The sequence below is a fragment of the Sciurus carolinensis genome, chromosome 6 (genome assembly GCF_902686445.1).
Source record: "Sciurus carolinensis chromosome 6, mSciCar1.2, whole genome shotgun sequence".
NCBI classification, from domain to species: Eukaryota; Metazoa; Chordata; class Mammalia; order Rodentia; family Sciuridae; genus Sciurus; species Sciurus carolinensis.
This window is the reverse complement of record NC_062218.1, coordinates 49,185,453-49,208,058: the sequence shown is the minus strand read 5'-3', so window position 1 is coordinate 49,208,058 and position 22,606 is coordinate 49,185,453. Positions and strand designations below refer to the sequence as shown.

General features: G+C 37.2%; 1 protein-coding gene across 1 annotated transcript in view; it reads left to right on the top strand.

Annotated features, from left to right (window-relative positions):
- Positions 1-22,606, top strand: part of Depdc1b (DEP domain containing 1B) — a 114,441-nt gene that overhangs the window by 39,722 nt on the left and 52,113 nt on the right. The window contains exons 4-7 of the mRNA XM_047556189.1: positions 2,489-2,616; positions 3,207-3,337; positions 7,079-7,126; positions 10,987-11,127. Coding sequence (XP_047412145.1) covers positions 2,489-2,616; positions 3,207-3,337; positions 7,079-7,126; positions 10,987-11,127 — 448 coding nt within the window. The remainder of the gene's footprint in view (positions 1-2,488; positions 2,617-3,206; positions 3,338-7,078; positions 7,127-10,986; positions 11,128-22,606) is intronic.

Sequence of the window (22,606 nt, the reverse complement as noted above, 5' to 3'; positions counted from 1 at the left end):
GAGTGTGGGCTTTGGAGCCAAACTGCTGGATTCAAACTTGGCTTCTCCATGTCCTGGCTGTTTGAACTTGTATCTCTGTAACATCCATGTGCTTGTGTCTAAGTTCTCTGATCAGTGAAACTAGGACATTAGTCTCTCCAGGGTAGGCTTGCTGTGAGAGAGGAGTTGAGTTCATACCTACGAAGTGCTTGGAACATCTCCATTATGTATTTTAAGGGGTACCCACTGCATTTTTGATTTGAGAAACCAAAGGTCTTAGGAAAATTTACTTTCAGTAGGTAGAATTCACTTAATACTGCATATTTGAAATTTATATTAATTCAGTAAGTAATATATAATTCATGGTGTCGTGTAGATATTTCTGAAATAGTATGAAAGTGAGGATAATTTCGTATTAATTTGTTAAGAAAAAGAACTTAAAATTTTGTCATTTTCTTGATATATTATTATATAACTTAGGAACATTTAAGGAATGTCATTTATCGCTAAATTATAGAAAACTGAGTTATAGAACTATTATATATTTTTACATTGCTACCTGTATCATGAAATGTGATGGCAGAAATACATTTCAAGGAGTAGATGGTGTTTAATCCCAAGGGAGAGGGGAACCCTTATATTTAGGGAACCCAAACACCTATTGCAGATTCCCCACCTGCCTTTGATTGCGTTTTTCTAGTTGTAATAAAGAATAACAATTCAGATTACTTTTCAGCACTATTTAAGGTAGAAAAGTAATACCTAAAACATGTTATCCTTTCTTAATTAAAATATATTTCAAAGGAGAGAAAAAGTGCTTAGAGCAGCGTCTGGTATACAGGTTCTCAGGATTAAGAACTATTGCTATAACAAATTTATTTCATAGAATTATTTATAGGCAGAGAAAGAAGAAAATGAATTACTCATAATATCATCTAGAGAGAATTCCTATTATTAGTATTTTTATTGTGTATCCTTTTTTCTATGCGTATTTTAACAGAGAAATGAGGTCATGCTGGGCTGTTTTGTAGCCTGAGTCCTTCACTTAGAACAGTGTGCTTTGCTCATCGTTTTCTTGTTATTCAACATCCAACATTATTTTAATGTCTGCAAAAATGTCTAATATAAAAGTGATATTTTACTTCTCTACTCCTTTACTGTTAGGTATTTATAGTATTTCTAGTTTTCCAATATATAAACAATGTGGTAAGCAATACCTTTACAGATAACTATTTGAATATATTCATGAGTATTTTTTTTAGGATACATTTGAAAGTAGACTTGCTAGACAAATGTTAACTCCATCTCTCCCTTCCAAGACACCTGTTTTAGATGCTTAGAAATTCACATATCTATGTGGCCTTGGAATTTCTTTTGTAGTTCAGTAAAAGCAAAAACAAAAAACAAATTTAAAAAAACCCAGAAAATTCCTGCTCCTTTTTTTCCAAATAAGATTTTTCTGTTACTTTTGCAAAAAGAAAGAAAGAAAGAATGAAAGAAATTCTTTGTAAATGATTTCTTATATGTATTACCTTTTAAAGGTCAAAATTCTCTGTGATTAAGAAAAGAAAGTTTAGTAACTTATGTCTAATAGCCTAAATGTGAGCAATGAACCCATAAGAATAATGTGTTGGCAGAGCTGAGTGACTTGAGGCAAATTATTTAACCCTTCTAAGCTTTAGTTTTTTCCTCTGTGAAAAGGGGTTCATGCCTTCTTTTCTGGTGTCCTAAGCTGTACTTCATCTCTTATTTCTCCTTTAGCAGATGCCAGTTTGGGGCTGTTTTCCAAGGTTGCACTTATTTGACATTTGCTTATAAAAAGTAGAAAAGTTTTGAAGGTAATCTACTTTAGTTTTATTTTAATTAATCACTCAATTTGATCAGTGTGTGGATTTGAATAGGTATTCCTCAATTTCATTTTAAATTAATAAAAATTAATTTTACTAGCTGAGTACATGGGCATACTCCTGCAATCCCATACTCCTGTAATCCCAGAAGCTCAGGAGACTGAGGCAGGAGGATTGAGAGTTCAAAGCTAGCCTCAATAACTCAGCAAGATCCTGTTCCCCGCAAAATTATTTTACTGTGCTGAGTGTGGTGGATCATGCCTGTGGTTCTGGCTGCTTAGGAGCCTGAGGCAGGAGAATCTCTTGAGCCCAGGAGTTGTAGACAAGTTTGTGCAGTATAGCAAAACCCCATTTAAAAAAAAAATTAATCTCACTGCTGCTTCACTGAGTAGTTGGAACTCCCATAGTAAATGCAGCTAGATACTGTCATGCTTATTGCCATTGTTCTTTTGTAATTTATAAACATTTTCATCTATGACATGACCTAATCTTAAGAGTCCTTTACTTCTTTCTTTTTGGTCCACACAAAGTTAGCTTGTAATTCTAATTATTATTGTAAATCAAATTATTCTTGTCAAATCATACTTTGATATTGAAAAATTTATTTTCTCTTACTATCCCCCCTCCTTCCTTCCCTCCTTCTTACCTCCCTCTCAAATTAGAATTCTGAGATGTGGTTCAAGCGTCACAGTATTGCTATTGGAGAGGTGCCTGCCTGCCGTCTTGTCCACCGCAGACAGCTGACAGAGGCCAACGTAGAAGAGATATGGAAGTCGATGACGTTATCATAGTATGTACATTTGATGTCAATGAGAAATTTTAGTGATTTTTTTCTTGTTTTGCATCTTCACTATGCTCTGTATATTTATTTTCTGAAATTATATATAAAAATCTCAACTTTTACATAATTTGTACCTATGTTGCTTAGCAAATGATTTAAATTCTGAGGATTTCCTAGTGTTATTTAAATAGGAGTTTAAGAGTTTAACTTTTTAGTTACACTGAAATCTTAAACTTCATAAACACAATGCAAAATTTGGTCTCATGTATGAAGCACTATAAGTATAATTGAAGTTAACAAGATTACAGCAATTTTTTTTGCTCACAAAGATATACTAGTAGCAATTTCTCATCATTGGATAAAATAGTTTTTGATTTTATAATATTTTTTCTTATAAAATTATTTTCTTAGAATTCAAAGTGTTATATTACTAAATCATAGGTAAAAGGATATTTTTTAAGGTTTTTAAAAAAATTGTATCCTATTTTTGCTAATTTTGCCCTCAAAGATTGGATGAAGTGGATGAAAATAATGCTCTGTAAAGACTGACATTTTGCAGCACCAGGTTTCTAGGTTAATGATTATTATTTACCTTCTAGTTTACAGAAAATCCTTGGCCTGGACTCCTTAGAAGAGATTTTAGACATCAAATTTGTCAACTCCAAGTTCATTGTCCATAATGTATACAGTGTCAGCAAGCAGGGAGTGGTTATCTTGGATGACAAGTCAAGTAAGTGCATGAAGACCTTTGTCCTTGGTTGACCCCCCCACACTGGCTGTTCAGGTCCATCAGCTCCGTTTTGACCCTTCCCCAAACCTAAGCAAGTTTATCTTCTCATTCCATATATCCTTCTCTCATTGCACAATACTTTTTAAAAAATACCTTGTAGCTGATTTTTTGATTAAAACAAAAGATGAGTGTCCAGAAGTGAAAACCTCAGCAGAATCCATCTAGAGGCTAGTTCATTGTAAACAACAACCCACCCTGTCCTGGCACTAAGTGGTTACGAGTTATTCCTAGGTAAAATCCCTGAAAAGTAAAGCATGTTTAAGACTTAACCGAGGGAGTCAGTTTTAGTGTGGGTTTTGGGGGACTGACTGCCTGTAGCTTCTGGTGCACTTTTTCATGATATCTTTGTATCAGATTATCTGGTATAGTCTTGATTTATGTCATTTTTTTTTCTTTTTAACAGGGTAGTTCTTTAAATGTTGAGGGTATTTCTTACCTTTTCCCCCATTTATAAATCAGAGGAAGAAAAAGACGTTTCATAGCCACCTAACGCAGTTTTTGATTTGGAAATGTATAGTCATATCACTATGTTACAGTGATACCTTTAGTGCTCAACAATTCCTAGACTGGTTTTAATTGGACATAACTTTCCTTTGTTCATATATGAATTTATAACCAGGGTAACTCCACATCATGTTCCACCACAAGAATGGGATCCTAATTAGAATAAGTTACACTCTGTGCATGTATAGCATGTCAAAATACACTCTACGGTCATGTATATCTAAAAAGAACAAATAAAAAAATTTAAGAAAAGCTTCCTTCCTATGGGTGAGGGTTGAACCAGAATTGGATGAGGGCTCTGATTCTTCCTTTAATTCAATCCTTGATGCTGAGGATTGGCTGGAACTAAATGGCCTTCGGATGTGAGAAGATAGTATCATACTTTTTGGGATTTTATAAAATATTAAATTCCAGGCTAGAGGCCCCTTGAACAGCAGAAAGACAGTACCAGAAGGAGCCTGAGCAGTTGTGAGAGGACAAGAGGGTTTTCTAGGCCATTTCACCTGGTAGGAACAGAGTCTGTCTTTGAAAATGGAAGCCCTTCCCCTTTCATACCCTTTCTATCAGGAATGGAGGACAGTGGGAAGCAGAAATAGATCTGTGGTGACTTCAAGACTTGTTAATATCAACACATGACCTTAAGTTCCGTAGAAATGCGTCTAAATCCTCCCACGTTCTCTGAGTGTAGTGACACTTGCAGTTACAGTTAGATGACCAGTCATCTTGTGTTTTTTCAAATTCTTCAGAGAAGAGAGGCTATTATAAGACTCAACATTCATGAGACTCACGTTCACTCAATTCAGCAAATATCTTCCCCTCTTTTACTGAAGGTAGAGAAGGTGAAGTGGAAGCCTGAATGTTGGTCAGTGTCTGTGGCAGGGCAGAGACTGAAAAGGCTCAGCTGGGACTTTTTTGTTTTTAATTGTTTTATTTGTTCTAGTTAGTTATACATAACAGTAGAATGCATTTATGCATTTTGATAAATCATACATAAATAGAGTATAATTTCTCATTTTTCTGATTATACATATTGTAGGATCACATCAGTGTTTATAGTCAAAGGACTTAAAATCAGCATTCTATAGTGATATAGCCACATCAACTCAGCTGGGACTTTTTAAAAAAATTGTTCTATTTACTCATACATGACAGGAGAATGCATTTCAATTCATTGTACACAAGGAATACAACTTTTCATTTCTCTGGTTGTACATGATGTAGAGTCACATCATTTGTGCAATCATACATGTGTATAGGGTGAAGATGTCTGTCTCACTCCACCTTCTTTGCCCCCCCGCCAATACCCCCATTCCCCTCTGCACAATCCAGAGTTCCTCCATTCTTACCTTACACCCTCCCTGCCCCTGATAAGTGGGTCCGCATCCACTTATCAGAGGAAACATTTGGCCTTTGGTTCTTTGGGACTGGCTTACCTTGCTTAGCTTGGTATTCTCCAACTCCATTCATTTACCTGTAAATGCCATAATTTCATTCTTCTTTAATGCTGAATAATATTCCATTGTGTATATGTACCACAATTTCTTTATCCGTTTATCTGTCAAAGGGCACCTAGGCTGGTTCTGTAGTTCAGCTATTGTGAATTGAGCTGCTATAAACATTGATGTGGCTGCATCACTGTAGTATGCTGATTTTAAGTCCTTTGGGTATAGGCCATGGAGTGAGATTGCTGGTTCAAATGGTGGTTCCATTCCAAGTTTTCTAAGGAACCTCCATACTGCTTTGTGGAGTATTTGCACCAATTTGCAACCCCACCAGCAATGTATGAGTGTACCTTTCTCCCCACATCCTTGACAACATTTATCATAGCTTGTATTCTTTATAATTGCCCTTCTTTTTTTTAAATACCTTTCTTATTTATTTATTTATTTATTTATTTATTTATTTATTTATTTATTTTTATGTGATGCTGAGAATCAAACACAGTACCTCACGTGTGCTAGGCAAGTGCTCTGCCACTGAGCCACAACCCCAACCCCTATAATTGCCATTCTAATTGGAGTGAGATGAAATCTTAGAGTAGTTTGGATTTGCATTTCTCTAATTACTAGAGATGTTGAATATTTTTTCATATATTTGTTGATTGATTGTATATCTTCTTCTGTGAAGGGTCTGCTCAGTTCCTTAGTCCATTTATTGATTGGGTTATTTGTTCTTTTGAAGTTTAGTTTTTTGAGTTCTTTATAAATTCTGGAGATTCGTGCTCTGTTTGAAGTACGTGTGGTAAAGATTTTCTCCCACTCTGTAGGCTCTCTCTTCATGTTATTGATTATTTCCTTTGCTGAGAAAAAGCTTTTTAGTTTGAATCCATCCCATTTATTGATTCTTACTTTTATTTCTTGTGCTTTGGGAGTCTTGTTAAGGAAGCTGATCCTAAGCTGGCATGATGAAGATTTGTGCCTACTTTTTCTTCTATTTGGTGCAGGGTCTCTGGTCTAATTCCTAGGTCCTTGATCCATTTCGAGTTGAGTGTTGTACAGTGTGATAGATAGGGGTTTAGTTTCATTTTGCTGCATATGTATTTCCAGTTTCCTCAGCTGGGACTTTTTGAAGCATTGTTTCTAGTATTATTTTAAGGCTATCCTAATACTTATTAGCCTAATACTAATTTGTCAGTAGAACTTTCTTTGCCTAAAGCATTTTGAAAATGTTAATAGCTAAAATGAGACGTTGAACCTACAAGAATGTACCTTTTTGTCGTTGCTGTTGGGGATTGATCCAGGTCCCTGTGCATGATAAGCCTGTGCTCTACCATTGAGCTACACCGTAGACCATAATTTAATTTTTGTTATTTTGTTTCACAAATGCATTTGATGGATAGTATTTTTGCTGCTTCTGTATTTTCTTTTCCTTTCATAATTCTTAGCGTTAATTGATTTGTCTGTTGATTTGTGTCTCTGGGCCAAACCACCAAAGTTTTTCTTTTTACTAAAGGTGCATCTTATCCTTAGAAAAATTTTTAGACATGATTTATCGAAGTACATGTTGTAACACTGCTGCTAAGGAAAGTCTTCTATATTTTAAATGTTCTGATACATATTGGTGATATGTTTCATATTACTTGGGCAAGTAATACATTCTTAATAATGCCAATATATATAATTCCTGAGTTATATAGAATCGAAAAAAATCTTGTTTTTATTTTCATTTCTCCTGCAGAAGAACTTCCTCATTGGGTACTGTCAGCTATGAAGTGTTTGGCAAATTGTAAGTACTAATTATCGCCAATTTTATGAAATTTAGAGAAATTAGTGCCCTGAATTAGAAAATATTTCGGCTCAATGGCCTGAACATTGATTTGACACCTGTGAGACTGGCAGTTAATTGTTTTGGGACTACTGTGCTTTTAGTGATAAATTTGTGACTTAGTAAATGGGCTATTATAGAATAATTTTAAAGGCATTTAGTGCTTCCATTTTCATGTGGATATACTCACACTGTAGATAAAGTCTCATTACTTCTGACTGCTTCATCACAGGAGAAAAATAAATTAGTAACATTGCATTTAACATAGTGACAACCACCTATTAATAGTCTACAGGTTTTTATTCCTGAAGTCTGTATTTTTATTCCTAATGCACATGCTGTTAAGTATCTACTATAGTTATATCATCAGTTTGCTCAGTAGATCTTGTCCAATGTTGGCTTTTTGTAGGGCAGTATTTTCAGTGGGAAGTGTTTTAGTGCTTGGAAGGAGAAGGACCTGCATGCAGAGAAATGAGAAAGGCTTGTTTTAGGGAATTTGGATGTTAGATGTGGGGACTGGACCAGGGTGGTCCTTATGAGGACTTTTATAGGCATTTGAAATCCATTTTGTAGGCATGTGACATCCATTTCATTCGCTGTCATGGGTAATGGAAAGGAATTATTATAGCATCTTATTAACAATCATTTTTTCTGGGTATTTTTAGGAGGTTTAATGCAAAGAAATGATTCTAAAGGCTAAAGGCTGAACCCCTGAGACAAGTGATTGATTAATTGATTTCTGGTATGAAAAATTGAACCCAGGGCCTTAACTGCATGCTAGGCAAGTTCTCTACCGCTGAGCTACATCCTCAGCTCTTTTTATTTTTCATTTTGAGACAGGATCTTACTAAATTGGCCAGTCTGGTCTTGAACTTGTGATCTTCCTGCCTTAGCCTCCCATGTATCTGGGATAAAAGGCATGCACTGTTCCCAGCTCCGAATAAGTGATCTTACTGAGAAGAGACCTGGTTATTTTGATTGACTGATAATGGTGATATTTGATCTAGAGGGTCTTCTGAGTCTTAAAGATACCTTAGAAAGGTAGTTTCTTTCTATCCTTTTGGTTTGGACTAGCATGTATAGAGAAATATCTAAATTCTTGAGTTAGTGGACCCCAAATTACTGATTTAACTGAGTTAGTTTTGTTTGGTTATAAGCTGAAACTAACTACTCAGCTTAATGTGAGTAATCTTAGTGGTCCTATATGAAGAATGATTATATACTATCATCTTGAATATGCATAGTAGCAGTTTGTGAGGCCCAAATTTCTCTGGGTTTAATTATTAAAATTTTCTTTGTTTATTGGTTAATATTTTTAGAAACTCTGAGATGTAGACTACTCTGGTTTTAGTTTGGCGAAGTGCTTTTTATTCTTCCTACTCCACCATTTGAGGTAAATTAAATTTAAATTATATCTTTGACCAGAGTTGGCAATGATGAAATATACTGAAATGGGAAGTTAAATTACCCATTTCAGAACTCCTGGCAAACCAAAGATTTGAAAATCATCAGCTGAGAAAGAACATCAACCAGTATCTAAGCTACAATATATTATAAAGTCCATTAAGGTGTGGTTTTCTATGTTTAATTTTCAATGATGACCAAAATGTCACGAATAGTATAATTTCCCTGAACCCACATATGTGTCAATGCACAAAACTTCTGAAGGAAGGTTAGACTAACTGAATTAGTTGCCCATAAAAGGGAACCATATGAAGCTTGATTTAATAGTGATCTTCACTGGTGTGAGGTGATCTTCAATGAGGTGGAGAATGTTGGCAGTTGGGACCATGCCTGACATAAACCAAGTGAGATGTTTTACCAGTGGTTGGCATATCCAAAAGATGTTCATGGATAAATGGTGAATAAATGGTGGCCAAGGGAGAAGGTGGACCTTTTGGATAGCTTTATAAAATCTATTAAGTTTTTCAGAATACTCCTTGACCCTTGACATTTACTCTGTGTGGGCGTTTTTTTTTTGTTTTGTTTTTTTAAAAATTTTTTTAGTTGTCAATGGATTTTTATTTTATTTATTTATTTATATGCAGTGCTGAGAATCAAACCCAGTTACTCACACATGCGAGACAAGCACTCTACCACTGAGCTACAACCCCAGCCCTTGACATTTACTTTGAATCCATCAAACTCATGACCTCTTCCTGGTCCTTCCCCTAAATAAGTGCAGATTCCTATTACAGTTAACTGAAATGGAACAAAAAGGATAGGCTGAATAATGATATCTGAAGGCCAATTGCCTCCTTTTCTATAAGCCAGCTACTCATCTCTTTCTCTTTAAGGCCCATTTGCAGTTATTGTAGACCTTGTGCATATGGGCCTAGATGCTTTGGTTGTTGGCCAGGCTCAATCATGGCTGGCCACCCAATGAGGGATTAATGCTAAATAAATACAAAACCAGGTTAAATGGGGTTTTTCTTCTTTGTACATGTAAGTTGCAAGAATTTGATTAAAACAAATCAAACAAAAAAAGTCAAAGCACTTTTTTTTTTTTTCCAGAATGTCAGGAATAGCATCTATAAAAAACTAGATTAAGAAAAATATTCTTGAAGTTCAAGGTTTGTTAAGGAAGAAAAGATCCTAAAAATTATTGTCTTCTCTTGTAGGTCTCACCAAACACTGTCTTATCTTTCTTTCTTTTTTATTTTTTGTTTTTCTTTTTACATATTTTAAAAAAGGCTGATGAAATCTTCACAAGGGATATAACTGCTTAGAACGAACCATGTGCTTATCCTGGTAGGAACTAAGCAATGTGTCTCACTTGCTGAGACATCAAACTAATTATTCCAGTTGGCTAAACTTGGGCTGTATCAGTAGGAAGCAACGAAAATGGTGGCTACATTTGCTGCTGGGTTTACATGATCCAACATGTATAGATATTTCATTATTTTAACTAATAAATTATTTTATAAGAAGAGAACAGAATTTGAAAGATAAGAGGTTTCTAGGGAGACCAGAAAAAGACATTTCATGATGTTCCATTGGATTGAAATGTGAAGGCCCAGAATGCTTCGTGCCTCTTTCTAGCCTGCTCTTCCTCCTTCCTTCAGTGATTCTATAGGAAGAATTTCCTTTCAGTCTGCCTTGTCTGCTTCCTTCATTGCCCCAGGGATAGAACTCTATTTGGGTATGTTGTTTAGTCTTTTGCAGGCCCAGACATGGCCAGTGCAGATAAGTCATCTTTTGATGGTTGGCCTGGAATCAACTAGAGAGTTTATCATCAGAATGAATTAATAAGACAAAATGTAAAATTTCCTTTTCAGTTTATCTGTTTTAAGAGTTTGAATTTTCATTAGTATGAAATAGTTTAGTTAGAGGCAGAAATTGATTACTCTAATCAGCTCTGTGACTGTAGGGTTTTATAATACAGCAATGATGAAATAAGGAAAAGCTGTGAAAATTACTTTATAACTTGTCTATTACAAATGTCAACTAATTATTGATAGGTCAATTTATCAAGAATAAGAAAATTCTGAATATTTCAAAGAAAATTATCATTGTTTACATTTAATAAATGTGTCTTAGAAGAATATAACAAGAGTAGCTTTTTTAAAAAATGGAAGTTGGTCAGTGCTTTGCCTCCTTGTTTTATAATAGATTTCAACTTAGATGTAAAACATATTTGTATAAGTGAAATTTATATCAATGTACATAATGTCAGTTTTCTACATGAACTTGTAATGTATGTCTTGAACATCTGGATTTCTATATAGCTTAGATATCTTTACATGACACACTTATGTATAGATTATAATATTTAGAGGTAATTGACCTATTAATGTTTCTTTTTCTTTTTTAAAAAATAGGGCCCAACTGTTCAGATCTGAAGCAGCCTATGTACTTGGGATTTGAAAAAGATGTATTTAAAACTATAGCAGATTATTATGGTCATTTGAAAGAGCCACTGCTTACATTTCATCTTTTTGATGCTTTTGTCAGTGTATTAGGTAAGTTGGAATATAATGAACATATATCTACATTATTAATATTGAATTATTTTATCTTTTGCTACCTTGAGGTGTCCATTAGCCACAGTTCATGACATTTTTAAAATAAAAAAAGGACAAAGGTCTTGACATGGCTGGATTGATTATTGCTATATGAAGGAGTAAAAGAAAACAGTCATGCTCTATTGTGAGACTCAAACCAAGGAAGGGGTAGTTTTTATGTCTTAAGAAAGCATAGTATGCTGTATGTCATTTTTATACAAAAGAGTGTAACTTTATTGGAGAGAAGAATGTAAATTTGCTGTTTGTGACTTAGTCCCTTACTCTGAGTATGACTTCATGAATGATCAAGTGTGAAAGGTATATTTTAATTTAAAAAATAATTTCTGTTAATAGAAGAAACAGGTTTTTGTAAAACTTTTTGTTTTACAATAAATACAGTAACTTATCATTCCCTAAAACTTATTGCTATTCCTCCTATAGATATGGACTTTAGAATTTACACTGTGAAAGAAACATGGTAAAAAGAAAAAATCAATATTATCTCTATAGGTATTCTGATACTGTTTCTTTCTTCTTGTAAAACAGATATTCCTGTTGCTTTTTGTGATTGTTCAATGAGTAGTATTGTTTTCTTGTCAGAAGGGTTGCTTTGAAGTGGAAGTGACTATGTGGATATCATCCCCTGTTGTGTAGATTTATAGGAATTAGCAGGTCTTGTTTTTGAGCATCTAGGGGTTTAACAGTATTCCTCCTTCCCTTGCTTTCATTCCCTTATTTTCTTTGGCATTTCTTTTCTTTCTCCATTCTGTCTTTCTGCAAAGCATGGATGCTGCCATAATATCTTAACAAACTATCAGCATTATGTGGATAAATTACCTGATGTCTTAGCACAGTACTTTAGATTTTAAGTTTTTTTTTTTTTTTTTTTTTTTTTTGGTTCTTTTTAGTTATACATAACATTAGGGTGCATTCTGACATAATTATAAAAACTTGGAATATAATTTGTTCTTATTCAGTCTCCAGTATTTCCTCTTTCCCTCCACTCCTCCCCCCTCCTTTTCCCTTCCCACTACTCTACTGATCTTTCTGCTATTTACTTATACTTTGTTTTTTTTAAATCAGTGTTATGTGGATGCACATGAATGTGAGATTTACTGTGGTATATTCATATATGTACATAGGAAAGTAAAGTCAGATTCATTCACTGTTCTTTACTTATTCCATCTCTCCTCCTCTTCAATTCCTTTTATCTACTCCACTGATATTTCTTCTGTCCTTTGCCCACCCCCGCCCTGCCCCATTTTGGATTAGCTTCTGCATATCAGAAAACATTCAACATTTGATTTTTTGGGACTGGCTTATTTCACTTAGCATGAAAGTCTCCAGTTCCATCCATCTACTGGCAAATGCTATAATGTCATTTTTCTTTAAGGCTGAATAATATTTCACTTTGTATTTATACACCACAGTTTCTTTATCTATTCATCTATTGAAGGGCATCCAGGTTGGTTCCATAGTTTAGCTATTGTGAATTGAGCTGCTATGAACATTGATGTGGCTACGTCATTGTAGTGTGCTGACTTTAAGTCCTTTGAGTATAAACCAAAGAGTGGGATCGCTGGGTCAAATTGTGGTTCCACTCCAAGTTTTCTGAGGAATCTTCATACTGCTCTCTATAGTGGTTGCACCGATTTGCAGTCCCACTGGCAATGTATGAGTGTGCCTTTTCCCCACATCCTCACCGACTCTTATTGTTGCCTATATTCTTGATAATTGCCATTCTGACTGGAGTGGGATGAAATCTTAGAATAGTTTTGACTTGCATTTCTCTGATTGCTAGAGATGATGACATTTTCTCATGTTTGTTGATTGTATTTCTTCTTCTGTGAAGTATCAGTTCAGTTCCTTTGCCCATTTGATTGGGTTCTTTGTTGTTTTGGTGTTAAATTTTTTGAGTTCTTTATATATCCTGAAGATTAGTGCTCTATCTGAGGTGCGTGAGGTAAAGATTTTCTCCCATTCTGTAGGCTCTCTCTTCATGTTATTGTTTCCTTTGCTGAGAAGCAGCTTTTTAATTTGAATTCATCCTATTTATTGATTCTCAATTTTACTTCTTACACTTTAGGAATCTTGTTTAGGAAGTCAGGTTCTAAGCTGACATGGTGAAGATTTGGGCCTGCTTTTTCTTCTGTTAGGCAGAGATTCTCTGTTCTTGTGTCTAAGTCTTTGATCCACTTGCATTTGAGTTTTATGCAGGATGAGAGATAAAGGTTAATTTCATTTCATTACATATGGATTTCCATTTTTCCCAGCACCATTTGTTAAAGAGGCTATCTTTTCTCCAATTTTGGAAATTTTGGCACATTTGTCTAGTGTGAGATAACTGTATTTATGTGGGTTTGTCTATGTGTCTTCTGTTCTGTACCATTGGTCTACATGTCTATTTAGGTGCCAATACCATGCTGTTTTTGTTACTGTGGCTCTGTAGTATAGTTCAAGCTCTGGTATTGTGATGCCTCCTGCTTCACTCTTCCTGCTAAGGATTGCTTTGGCTATTCTGGGTCTCTTATTTTTCCTGTGAAGAATGTCATTGGAATTTTAATAGGAATTGCATTAAATCCGTATACCACTTTCAGTAGTGTGGCCATTTTGACAATATTAATTCTGCCTATCCAAGAGCATTGGAAATCTTTCCATCTTTTAAGGTCTTCTTCAATTTCTTCCTTTAGTGTTCTGTAGTTTTCATTACAGAGGTCTTTCACCTCTTTTGTTAGACCAAATCCCAAGTATTTTTTTTTTTTTTTTGAGACTATTGTGAGTGGGGTAGTTTTCCTAATTTCTCTTTCAGTGGATTTATCACTGATGTATAGGAACACATTTGATTTATGGTTGTTGATTTTATATCCTGCTACTCTGCTGAATTCATTTATTAGTTCTAGAAGTTTTCTGGTAGAGTTTTTTGGGTCTTCTAAATATAAAATCATGTCATTGGCAAATAATGATAGTTTCAGTTCTTATTTTCCTGTTTGTATTCCTTTAATTTCTTTCTTCTAATTGCCCTGGCTAGATTTTCAAGTACGATGTTGAATACAAGTGGTGAAAGAGGGCATCCTTGTCTTGTTCCAGTTTTTAGAGGTAATGCTTTCGATTTTTCCCCAAGAATGATGTTGGCCTTAGATTTAGTAATATATTTATAACATGTTGAGATATGTTCCATTATCCCTAGTTTTTCTAGTGTTTTGAACATGAAGGGGTGCTGTGTTTTATCAAATGCTTTTTCTGCATATATTGAGATAATCATATGATTCTTGTCTTTAAGTCTATTGTTGTGATGGATTACATTTATTCTTTTGTGTATGTTGAACCAGCCTTGCATCTCTGGGATGAACCCTCTTTGTTGTGATGCACTATCTTTATAATATGTTTTTATATGAAATTTGCCAGAATTTTATTGAGAATTTTTGCATCTGTGTTCATCAGGAATATTGGTCTGATGTTTTCTTTCCTTGATGTGTTTTGGTATCAGGGTAATTCTAACTTCATAGAATGAGTTTGGAAGGGTTCCCTGTTTTTCTGTTTCCTGGAATAATTTGAGAAGTATTGGTGGTAATTCTTCTTTGAAGGTCTTATAGAACTCAGTTGAGAATCCGTCTGGTCCTGGACTTTCTTTCTACCAATTGGTAGGCTTTTGATGGCATCTTTCATTTCATTGCATAAAATTGATCTGTTTGAATTTGTGTGTCCTAATTCAGTTTGGGTAGGTTATTTGTCTCTAGTTCATTGAGGTTGTCTGGAGTTTGATGCTACTCCATCCTCAGGATGGTTGGGTTTCCAGAGTGAGAGGGTTAGTCCTGGAGGCGGAGCTCCTGGGGGCTGGGTGTAGGCTTAGGTGTGCTCCTGTCTCTTTGCTGGGTGCCAGTTGGTTTGTAGATTTTAAGTCAGGGCACCTTCATAGCCCAGGAATTGCCAGTCCGGGTTGCACTTGTGTGGTGTGGAAGCCTCTTCTTAGCCCACTACTTTTCCTGTGGACCCCATGGTTCCTAATCTGATTCAGTCTCCAAGCTTGATGGCTCCCACTCCCTCCCCTTCCAATTCCCTGTGAGGCCCTTCTCTCCCAGATGACAAGCAGCTGGATCCGAGGGGTGGAGGAAGTCAGGTGGGTTCCTGCCACCAGTATTCTCCTGTTTAAACCTTTCTCCACACTTGATTTTCTCCTGGTCACTTAGGCACACTCTGTGTTAGCCTGGCTTGTTTTTTGGGCCAGACTCAGATCTGCCAGTAGTCTGCATCCCCAGCTGCTGGCCCCCCCCATGCTGCAGCTGCAAAATGGTCCCTTCTACCGCCCTACATTCACTGTTGAGAGAAGGTGGCTTCCCTCCACTACATGGATACTGTGCAGCACAGCTCACTGTTTTTTTGAGCAGTGTCTCTGATCTCTAAGCTCTCTGTACCCTGACACACCTCAGTTTTCCTGAGAATGGGGTTTCCTTTAATTCCTTTATTACTTTACTATGCTCACGTAGGGATTGTTCTGGTTTGCGCCTCCAGCCTTGGGGCTGAAAATCTTTCCCCCTTATTTTATTATACCAGTTCTCCTGAGTCCCCAGTCTGTTTTGAGTGTCCAGTATTAAATTCCAGTAAAGTCCCCCCTAATTTGTAATCATTCACTCACCTTGTTGAAAAGCTGCCTGTCCACTTCTCTTTGTTCATGCCATGGAACCTCTAGGGAAGCAACCCCTCTATTCTGCCAGCTTGCCCCCTCCCATTTCCATTGAATTTTTAATTTGGTTTAATGAGTCTTTTATTTCCAGAATTTCCATTTGGTTCTTTTTCAGAATCTGTTGAAGTGATCTTTCACTTCCTATATATTTTTTTTCTAATTTCACTCCTTACATCTTCTTTTATCTCATAGAACATTTTCACTATGAATTTTCTAAATGTTTTCTCTGACATTTCTTCCACTGTGGTGTTGATGGAGTCAGTTGTTGAAGCATTATGGGCTGTTTGGGGTGGTTTGTTCCCTTGCTTTTTCATATTATTCGTACATCTACCCATGTACTGGGATAGTTCTTGCTTCTTTTAAAGGAGGGACTACTTTTTCTTTTTTTTCTTTTTTTTTTTTTTTTTTTTGCCGTGGCGGGGAATCGAACCCAGGGCTTTGTGTTTGCAAGGCAAGCACTCTACCGACTGAGCTATCTCCCCAGCCCCCTACTTTTTCTTAAGAACTTCTTTCTCTTAAAAGCCCTGGGTTGGGTGAATATCCAGATATTGATATTTTAAGTCAATGTGTGACCTCTCTGATCCCAATATCAGTACCACTATAGGAGATGCCACTGAACCCTCTTTACTATGATCACTTCGGAGCTAAGCCTTATTCAATTTAACCATATAAGAAACAAGAAAGTATTGCTATTGTGCTCCATAGTTCCTCAAATCCAGGTATAAACTTGTAATAAAGTTGTGGAATAGGTAAAAATATCAGTATTTTAAATCTAGTAAACTTATTATAACCTTAAATGAGGGCTAAAAAGTTGAGGGAGGAAGAAAGATTGGGCAAAAAAGGAGAGGGAGAAAGAAGAAGAAAGAAAAATTCACACCAAGGTAGAAAAAGAGAAATAGATGAATGTTGGGTATTTGAAGTAGTAGCAGATAAATGCAAGAGGATGTGTAGGGGATAAGTGTTCGCTAGAGCTTAGAAAACAAAGCTACGAAGATTGGTTCCAGTTAATGCTTTAAACCATTAGATGAAGTACATTCAAATGAGTTGAAGGTACAATGTTGGTTATTGGGGTAACCACTGTCATTCAAGTTAAAGAATTATTTGTATGATCAAAGTTGGCTTTAGAGTTATTTATAGTAAACCATGTCAAGGTGAAGAAAATTCTTTTTGAATCTTGGTTTGAATTTTATTGGGGTTTGGACATTTAGCAAGTGTCCATCATTCTTTGGCTGTGGATCTCCCCAGAGATTCAGGGGCACAGGAGCCAATTACCTAATTGCTATGCACCTCCCACCAGCTGATTCTGGGTTGTCAGCTCAGGGACCTGCAGTTGACTGCTCAGAGGGTGTAATGTTGTGGCTTGGTTGTTTCTGTTGTGTGCAGCTGTTCAGGATGCAGGCTCTGGAGTGTCCCTGTGATTGCTATGGGTCACTATGTACCTGCCCCCCTCTGTAGGATCCTTTTCATGGTGATAAAGGTCCTGGTGGCTGTCTGTGAGCACAGAACCTCTGGTTGTAGTGAAGGGACTTGGGTGGTTTACCTGGACTGTATGGTTTCCACTGCCCCAGGTTGTGAATGGTGGACATTGATTTCCAATGTTGACTTGTCTTGACCAGCACATCCAAACTCTCGGGTCTGGCGAGCGGTGAAGGGAGATTGGAAAATAAAGATTCACAGACACGGATCTTGAAGATTAAACTGGGATCAGGTGGAGCTCTGCTCTCTGATGGAGATGCGGATCTAAGGAGTTACGCCAGCAATCTTTATTTGTATATGTCTCATTATCAGGTTAAAGACTATGCAACCATTATTCTTTGTATTCAGGAAAGTTACAGAAACTAGGACATCTATGTAGCTTTTCCACAGTTGTAAAGTGCAATGTTAGGAGATTTGTGTAGCTCTCAAGAAAGTCCATTGTTAAAAGTTACTATAAGGCAGGCAGGAACTGGAGAAACAGTTGGTGAAACACTGTGGTTGTCTAGCATAAGAATTCCTTCTTCCCGGGAGCTGTGTGCCTGAGGTCAAGGTTAGAACCGACAGGGCATTTGCAGAGAGCCTCCTCATGCAGGGCATTGCTGGAGCAGCTAGGCATCCTGTGCTCTTGCACAGAAACATTCCCAGGAACCGGGCATGCCACAGCCATGAGGGCATCAGAGACCCCTGATCGCAGTCACCCCTCTCAACGTTGACTATGTCTGAAGCAAGGTCTCACCGGTTTCCAAACAGTGCCCTTTTACTCACTAGTTGTGATCGCTGGTCAGGCTGGATGCCAGTTAAAGCTGAGAGCAGCCATTTCCTGTTGCCTTGGCTCTGGTAATTTTCCTTCTTGGTTGTGGGAAACAGACCAGTCAAGAAGCAGCAAACGGTGCTCAGAGAGAAGAACTTCGAACTTTATTTATATCAGGGGGCCCAGAGGAGAACAAACTCCAAATTCTGAATTCTGATCCACAGTTTCTCACAACATTTATAGGTTATTTGGCGTCATCTTAGATCCATCCTATCATTGGGATTCTTTTCCTCTTTTTTAAAAAAATTCCTAATCTGCATGACTGAAGGCCTTGTATAGTCTCCAACATAAAGCATGCTTACAGAAACACATAAGAAGAAACTCTTTTTACAGGTATTCGTTTAATCTCTAACCTTGAAAACCTCTTACATTTCAAGAGGGAGTAGTCAGGCTCCTAGAGTCTGTTATTTACAATGCAGAAAGGTAGGGACCCATGGTTAATTTCCTGAAGAAAGGCTGACAGAAGGGGAGGGGAACTAACCCTTTCCCCAGGCATTGATTTCTCAACATAATTATAGTAATTTGTATTTTACAACCAGGTCTGGCTTTTCCATCTCACTTAACTGATCTCCCCTAGGCTATGTTTGTGGTACCTGCCACCTAAGTTTCCTAGGGTATTCAGGGACCTATCCTAGCAGCCTTCTGTTTGTTGCTGCCACCATGCAGGAACCGGATCTCTATGTCACTGGATATTCACACAGCCTCCCTCTGGTGCGGCACCACGATTTCAGGAACAGTCCCTAGGCTTCCCGCGGTGCCTGCTCACAGTCACTGTTCAGGAGTGGTGTGATCCCAGTGTACTGCTTTCCTCTGCTTGGGGCAGAGCTTCTTCATTGCTCCATCTGTCTGACTTGAGCGAACGCTGCACAGAGCTTTCTGCCCTTGCCTGGGCTGTGGAGGCTGAGCAGAGCTCTGGGTTAGGCACCCCCTGGTGATGCGGTCTTGGAGATCAGGAATGGGGCTTGTCCTCCAGTGTTGAATATTAAACATCCAAGAAACACTGAGGCAAGTGTAGAAAGCAAGTGGTATTTAAGAAAATGATAGCGGTAGACTTCTCCAAAGTGAACTGGAGACTTAAAAGAGAGTCCATGAAAGGGATGGATCTTGCTCTTTTGTAGATCCCAGAACCCCTCTTTTTAATTAGTGCCTTCTCTTCTCCGTTTATGTGCTTAAGAGCAGGGGCCGGGAGGTTGTTAGCAACCCAGAATGCCCAGGAGCCTGATCCCATCGCTGAGGTTGACAACCCATTGTTTTCTCTTTGATAACCAGTGTCATCCTCTCTTGACCCCCATCATTCATTACCTACACTGGCTGCCTGACCTTCACCCCTGCCTAGGTCAGGTGGGGCTGCAGGCAGATTGCTTTTTGGCAAAGAAAGCCTGTGAGGGGTCAGCACAGTGGGCCCGTTTAATAGAATCATCATCATCACCTCATGTTCCTGCCATCCTCATCTGTCTGCTTACACAAGCACTGCCCTGGTTCCCGAGAAGGGGCAGGGCTTCAGTGAGTTTTGGCTAGTCCTGGTCCCTCTAGAAGTTCTTTCTGGCTGGATTCTTAAGCGGTCTACTGCAGGGGACTTGCCTCTGGTTTAATTTGCAGCTGAGGTGACTGGTTGACTGAGGGCTCTACAAGATGGCTTTGGCTCAGCTTTCTTTTTTATGATTTGGTTTTAAGCTGTTCTGCTTTAAGGACGTGACTGTTCCTGTTACACTTTAAATTTTGTCTGTCTTTCCAAATGTGTTTTAGTGGGTGAGCTTAAGAGCATGTCTACTCCCTCCCAGCTTCTCTATCGGTTGCCCCTCTCCCCTTCTTGTCCCCGGTTTGGGTTGGAGTTAGGGAACTCTGGGTTTGTTTTCTACTCTGGTAACCTATCTTCCAGCCTCAGACTTGGTAATACTGAGTCTTAGACCATTTATTTTGCCACGCCTCTCAATTCTGCTTTCCCTTCACTGCTTCCTTTCTGTGTTGGGAGGAGACTGGGACTTGCTTCTGCATCTTCCAGACTCCAGATTTTAAGTTTTTGTAGATTGTCTGATAATAACAATTACAATAATTTCAAGTCTTATACACAAAATTAACTATTTTCAGAGAGAGCAATGCTGGGAACAAATGAAGGGTCTATTTGGCCTGTTTCCAGGTTTTGAGACCACTGGGTCTTCTTGGTATTTTATTCCCAACTGAAGTTAATTGGGTGCTTCTGCACTTGTGGACACCATGCTTAATGATGAATAGTTGAGTCTGTTTAGTGTGCTAGGGAACTAATTTGAGTAGATTCCCATTATAACCATTTATTGCCATTATACCACTGGTTAAAAAAAAAGTTCTAAGGATTAGATTTTAAAAAATCACTTCTTAGATTTTCTCATTTTCTATTTTCATAAAGTTTTATAGTAAAATTATATGATTTGGAAACAAAAGGACTTAGAAGTCACTTTTGAAAACACAGATTCCAATTTGAATTAGTTATATTTTTTATTTTACTGGTCTGTTCTATAATAATTGTTCATTTTTATCTCAGCTAGGAATTAAAGCTGGCTATATTTCCAAACTGATATAAAACTCAGTTACTCTCTAAAATAGCACAGATTAGGGAATTTATTGCCTTTAGGTATCAGTAAGAATAGATTATTGCAACTCGTGAGACTGCTGCAGGAGGATTGCAGTTATGAGGCCAGCCCCAGCAACTTAATGTAGCAAGGCCCTAGGCACCTTAGCAAGACCCTGTTTCAAAATAAAATAAAAAATAAAAAATAAATTAAAAAGGGATGGGAGTGTAGCTCAGTGGTAAAGTACTCCTGGGTTCAATCCCCAGTACCATTAAAAAAAAAAAAAAAAGATCCTATTGCATGTAGCTGTAATGATAGGTGAACCTTGCCTGGTCCAGCCCTTCTTCAGTGAACATATTCAAAGTACACTGCATTGAAAGCCTTTTAAAAACATCATTATGTAGTGAAAGAAGAAAGCCTTCTCCATTACAGAAGACTATAATAACTTGTTTATATGATTAACAAAGTTATCTAATACAGCAGTCCTTTAGAGTCTGTAGGAAAAGGTAAATATCTAGGTAATTCAGGTTGAATTCCAGTAGGAGTGACTCATCCCTTTAACCTTTGAACTTTAGGTGGAGTAGGACGTCATTAGATAAAGTATTTTATTTTATTTTTTAGTATTGTTTTAGTTATAAATGGACACAGTGCCTTCCTTTTATTTATTTATTTATTTATTTATTTATTTATTCATTTTATGTGGTGCTGAGGATCAAATCCAGTGCCTCACACTTGCTAGGCGAGTGCTCTACCACTGAGCTACAACGCCAACCCCTAGATAAAGTATTTTAAAGTAAGTAATACCTTCTTTGTGTAGGATCTAAAAATTCCATAGCGTTTTCAATACAAGTGATTTTCAGGTTGTTAATGATCTTCTTTTGAGGTTTATTCCTTTGCTTCTAGCATAGTAGAGCTTGATGTTATAGCTGTGACCCTTAGTCATTATTGATACATGAAACAGAACATCTAAAGTTCTTTAAAAACAAAAACAAACAAACAAACAAAAACCCCAAACACTTGCTGGGCATGGTGGTGCATACCTGTAATCCCAGGGATTTGGGAGGCTGAGGCAGGAGGATCCCATGTTTAAGGCCAACTCAGCAACTTAGTAAGATCCTGTCTCAAAATAAAAAATTAAAAAGGGCCTGGGATTTAGCTCAGTGGTAAAGGACTTCTGGGTTCAATCCTTAGGATCAAACCAAACCATCCCAAACCAAACAACAACAACAGCAAAAAACAAAACAAACAAACAAAAAAACCTTGACATTTTTGGAGATGTAAGAGATACTCATTACTGACAGTTCAAAAAAATTATTTAATTTTGTGTTAGCAGTCTGACCTAACCACATAAGCTGTGGTCATAACCACTGATCTCTATTTCCAAAACTGCAGTTCCTCATAGTAAGAAGAGCATGACTGAATCTGAATGTGAATGAAATGAGTAGCATCCTTTACCTTCTGTTCCATTCCAACCCTGCAGTCACTGAGTTACGTAACTTTTTAAAAAATTTTCCACCTTCTTTCCCACTCCCCTGCTCCCTTCCCCTCCCCTCATTCCCCTCTGCCCAATCCAGTGTTCATCCATTCATCCCTTACTCCCCCCACCCTCCATGTGGATCAGCATCCACATATTAGAGAAAACATTTGGCTTTTGATATTTGGGGATTGGCTTATTTCACTTAGCATGATATTCCCAACTCCATCCATTTACCTGTAAATGCCATAATTTTATTCTTCTTTAAGGCTGAGTAATATTCTATTGTGTACATATGCCACAGTACCTTGATTCATTTATCTGTTGAAGGACACCTAGGCTGGTTCTATAGTTCAGCTATTGTGAATTGAACTGCTATAAACATTGATGTGGCTGTGTCACTGTAGTATGCTGATTTGAAGTCCTTTGGGTATAGGCCATGGAGTGGG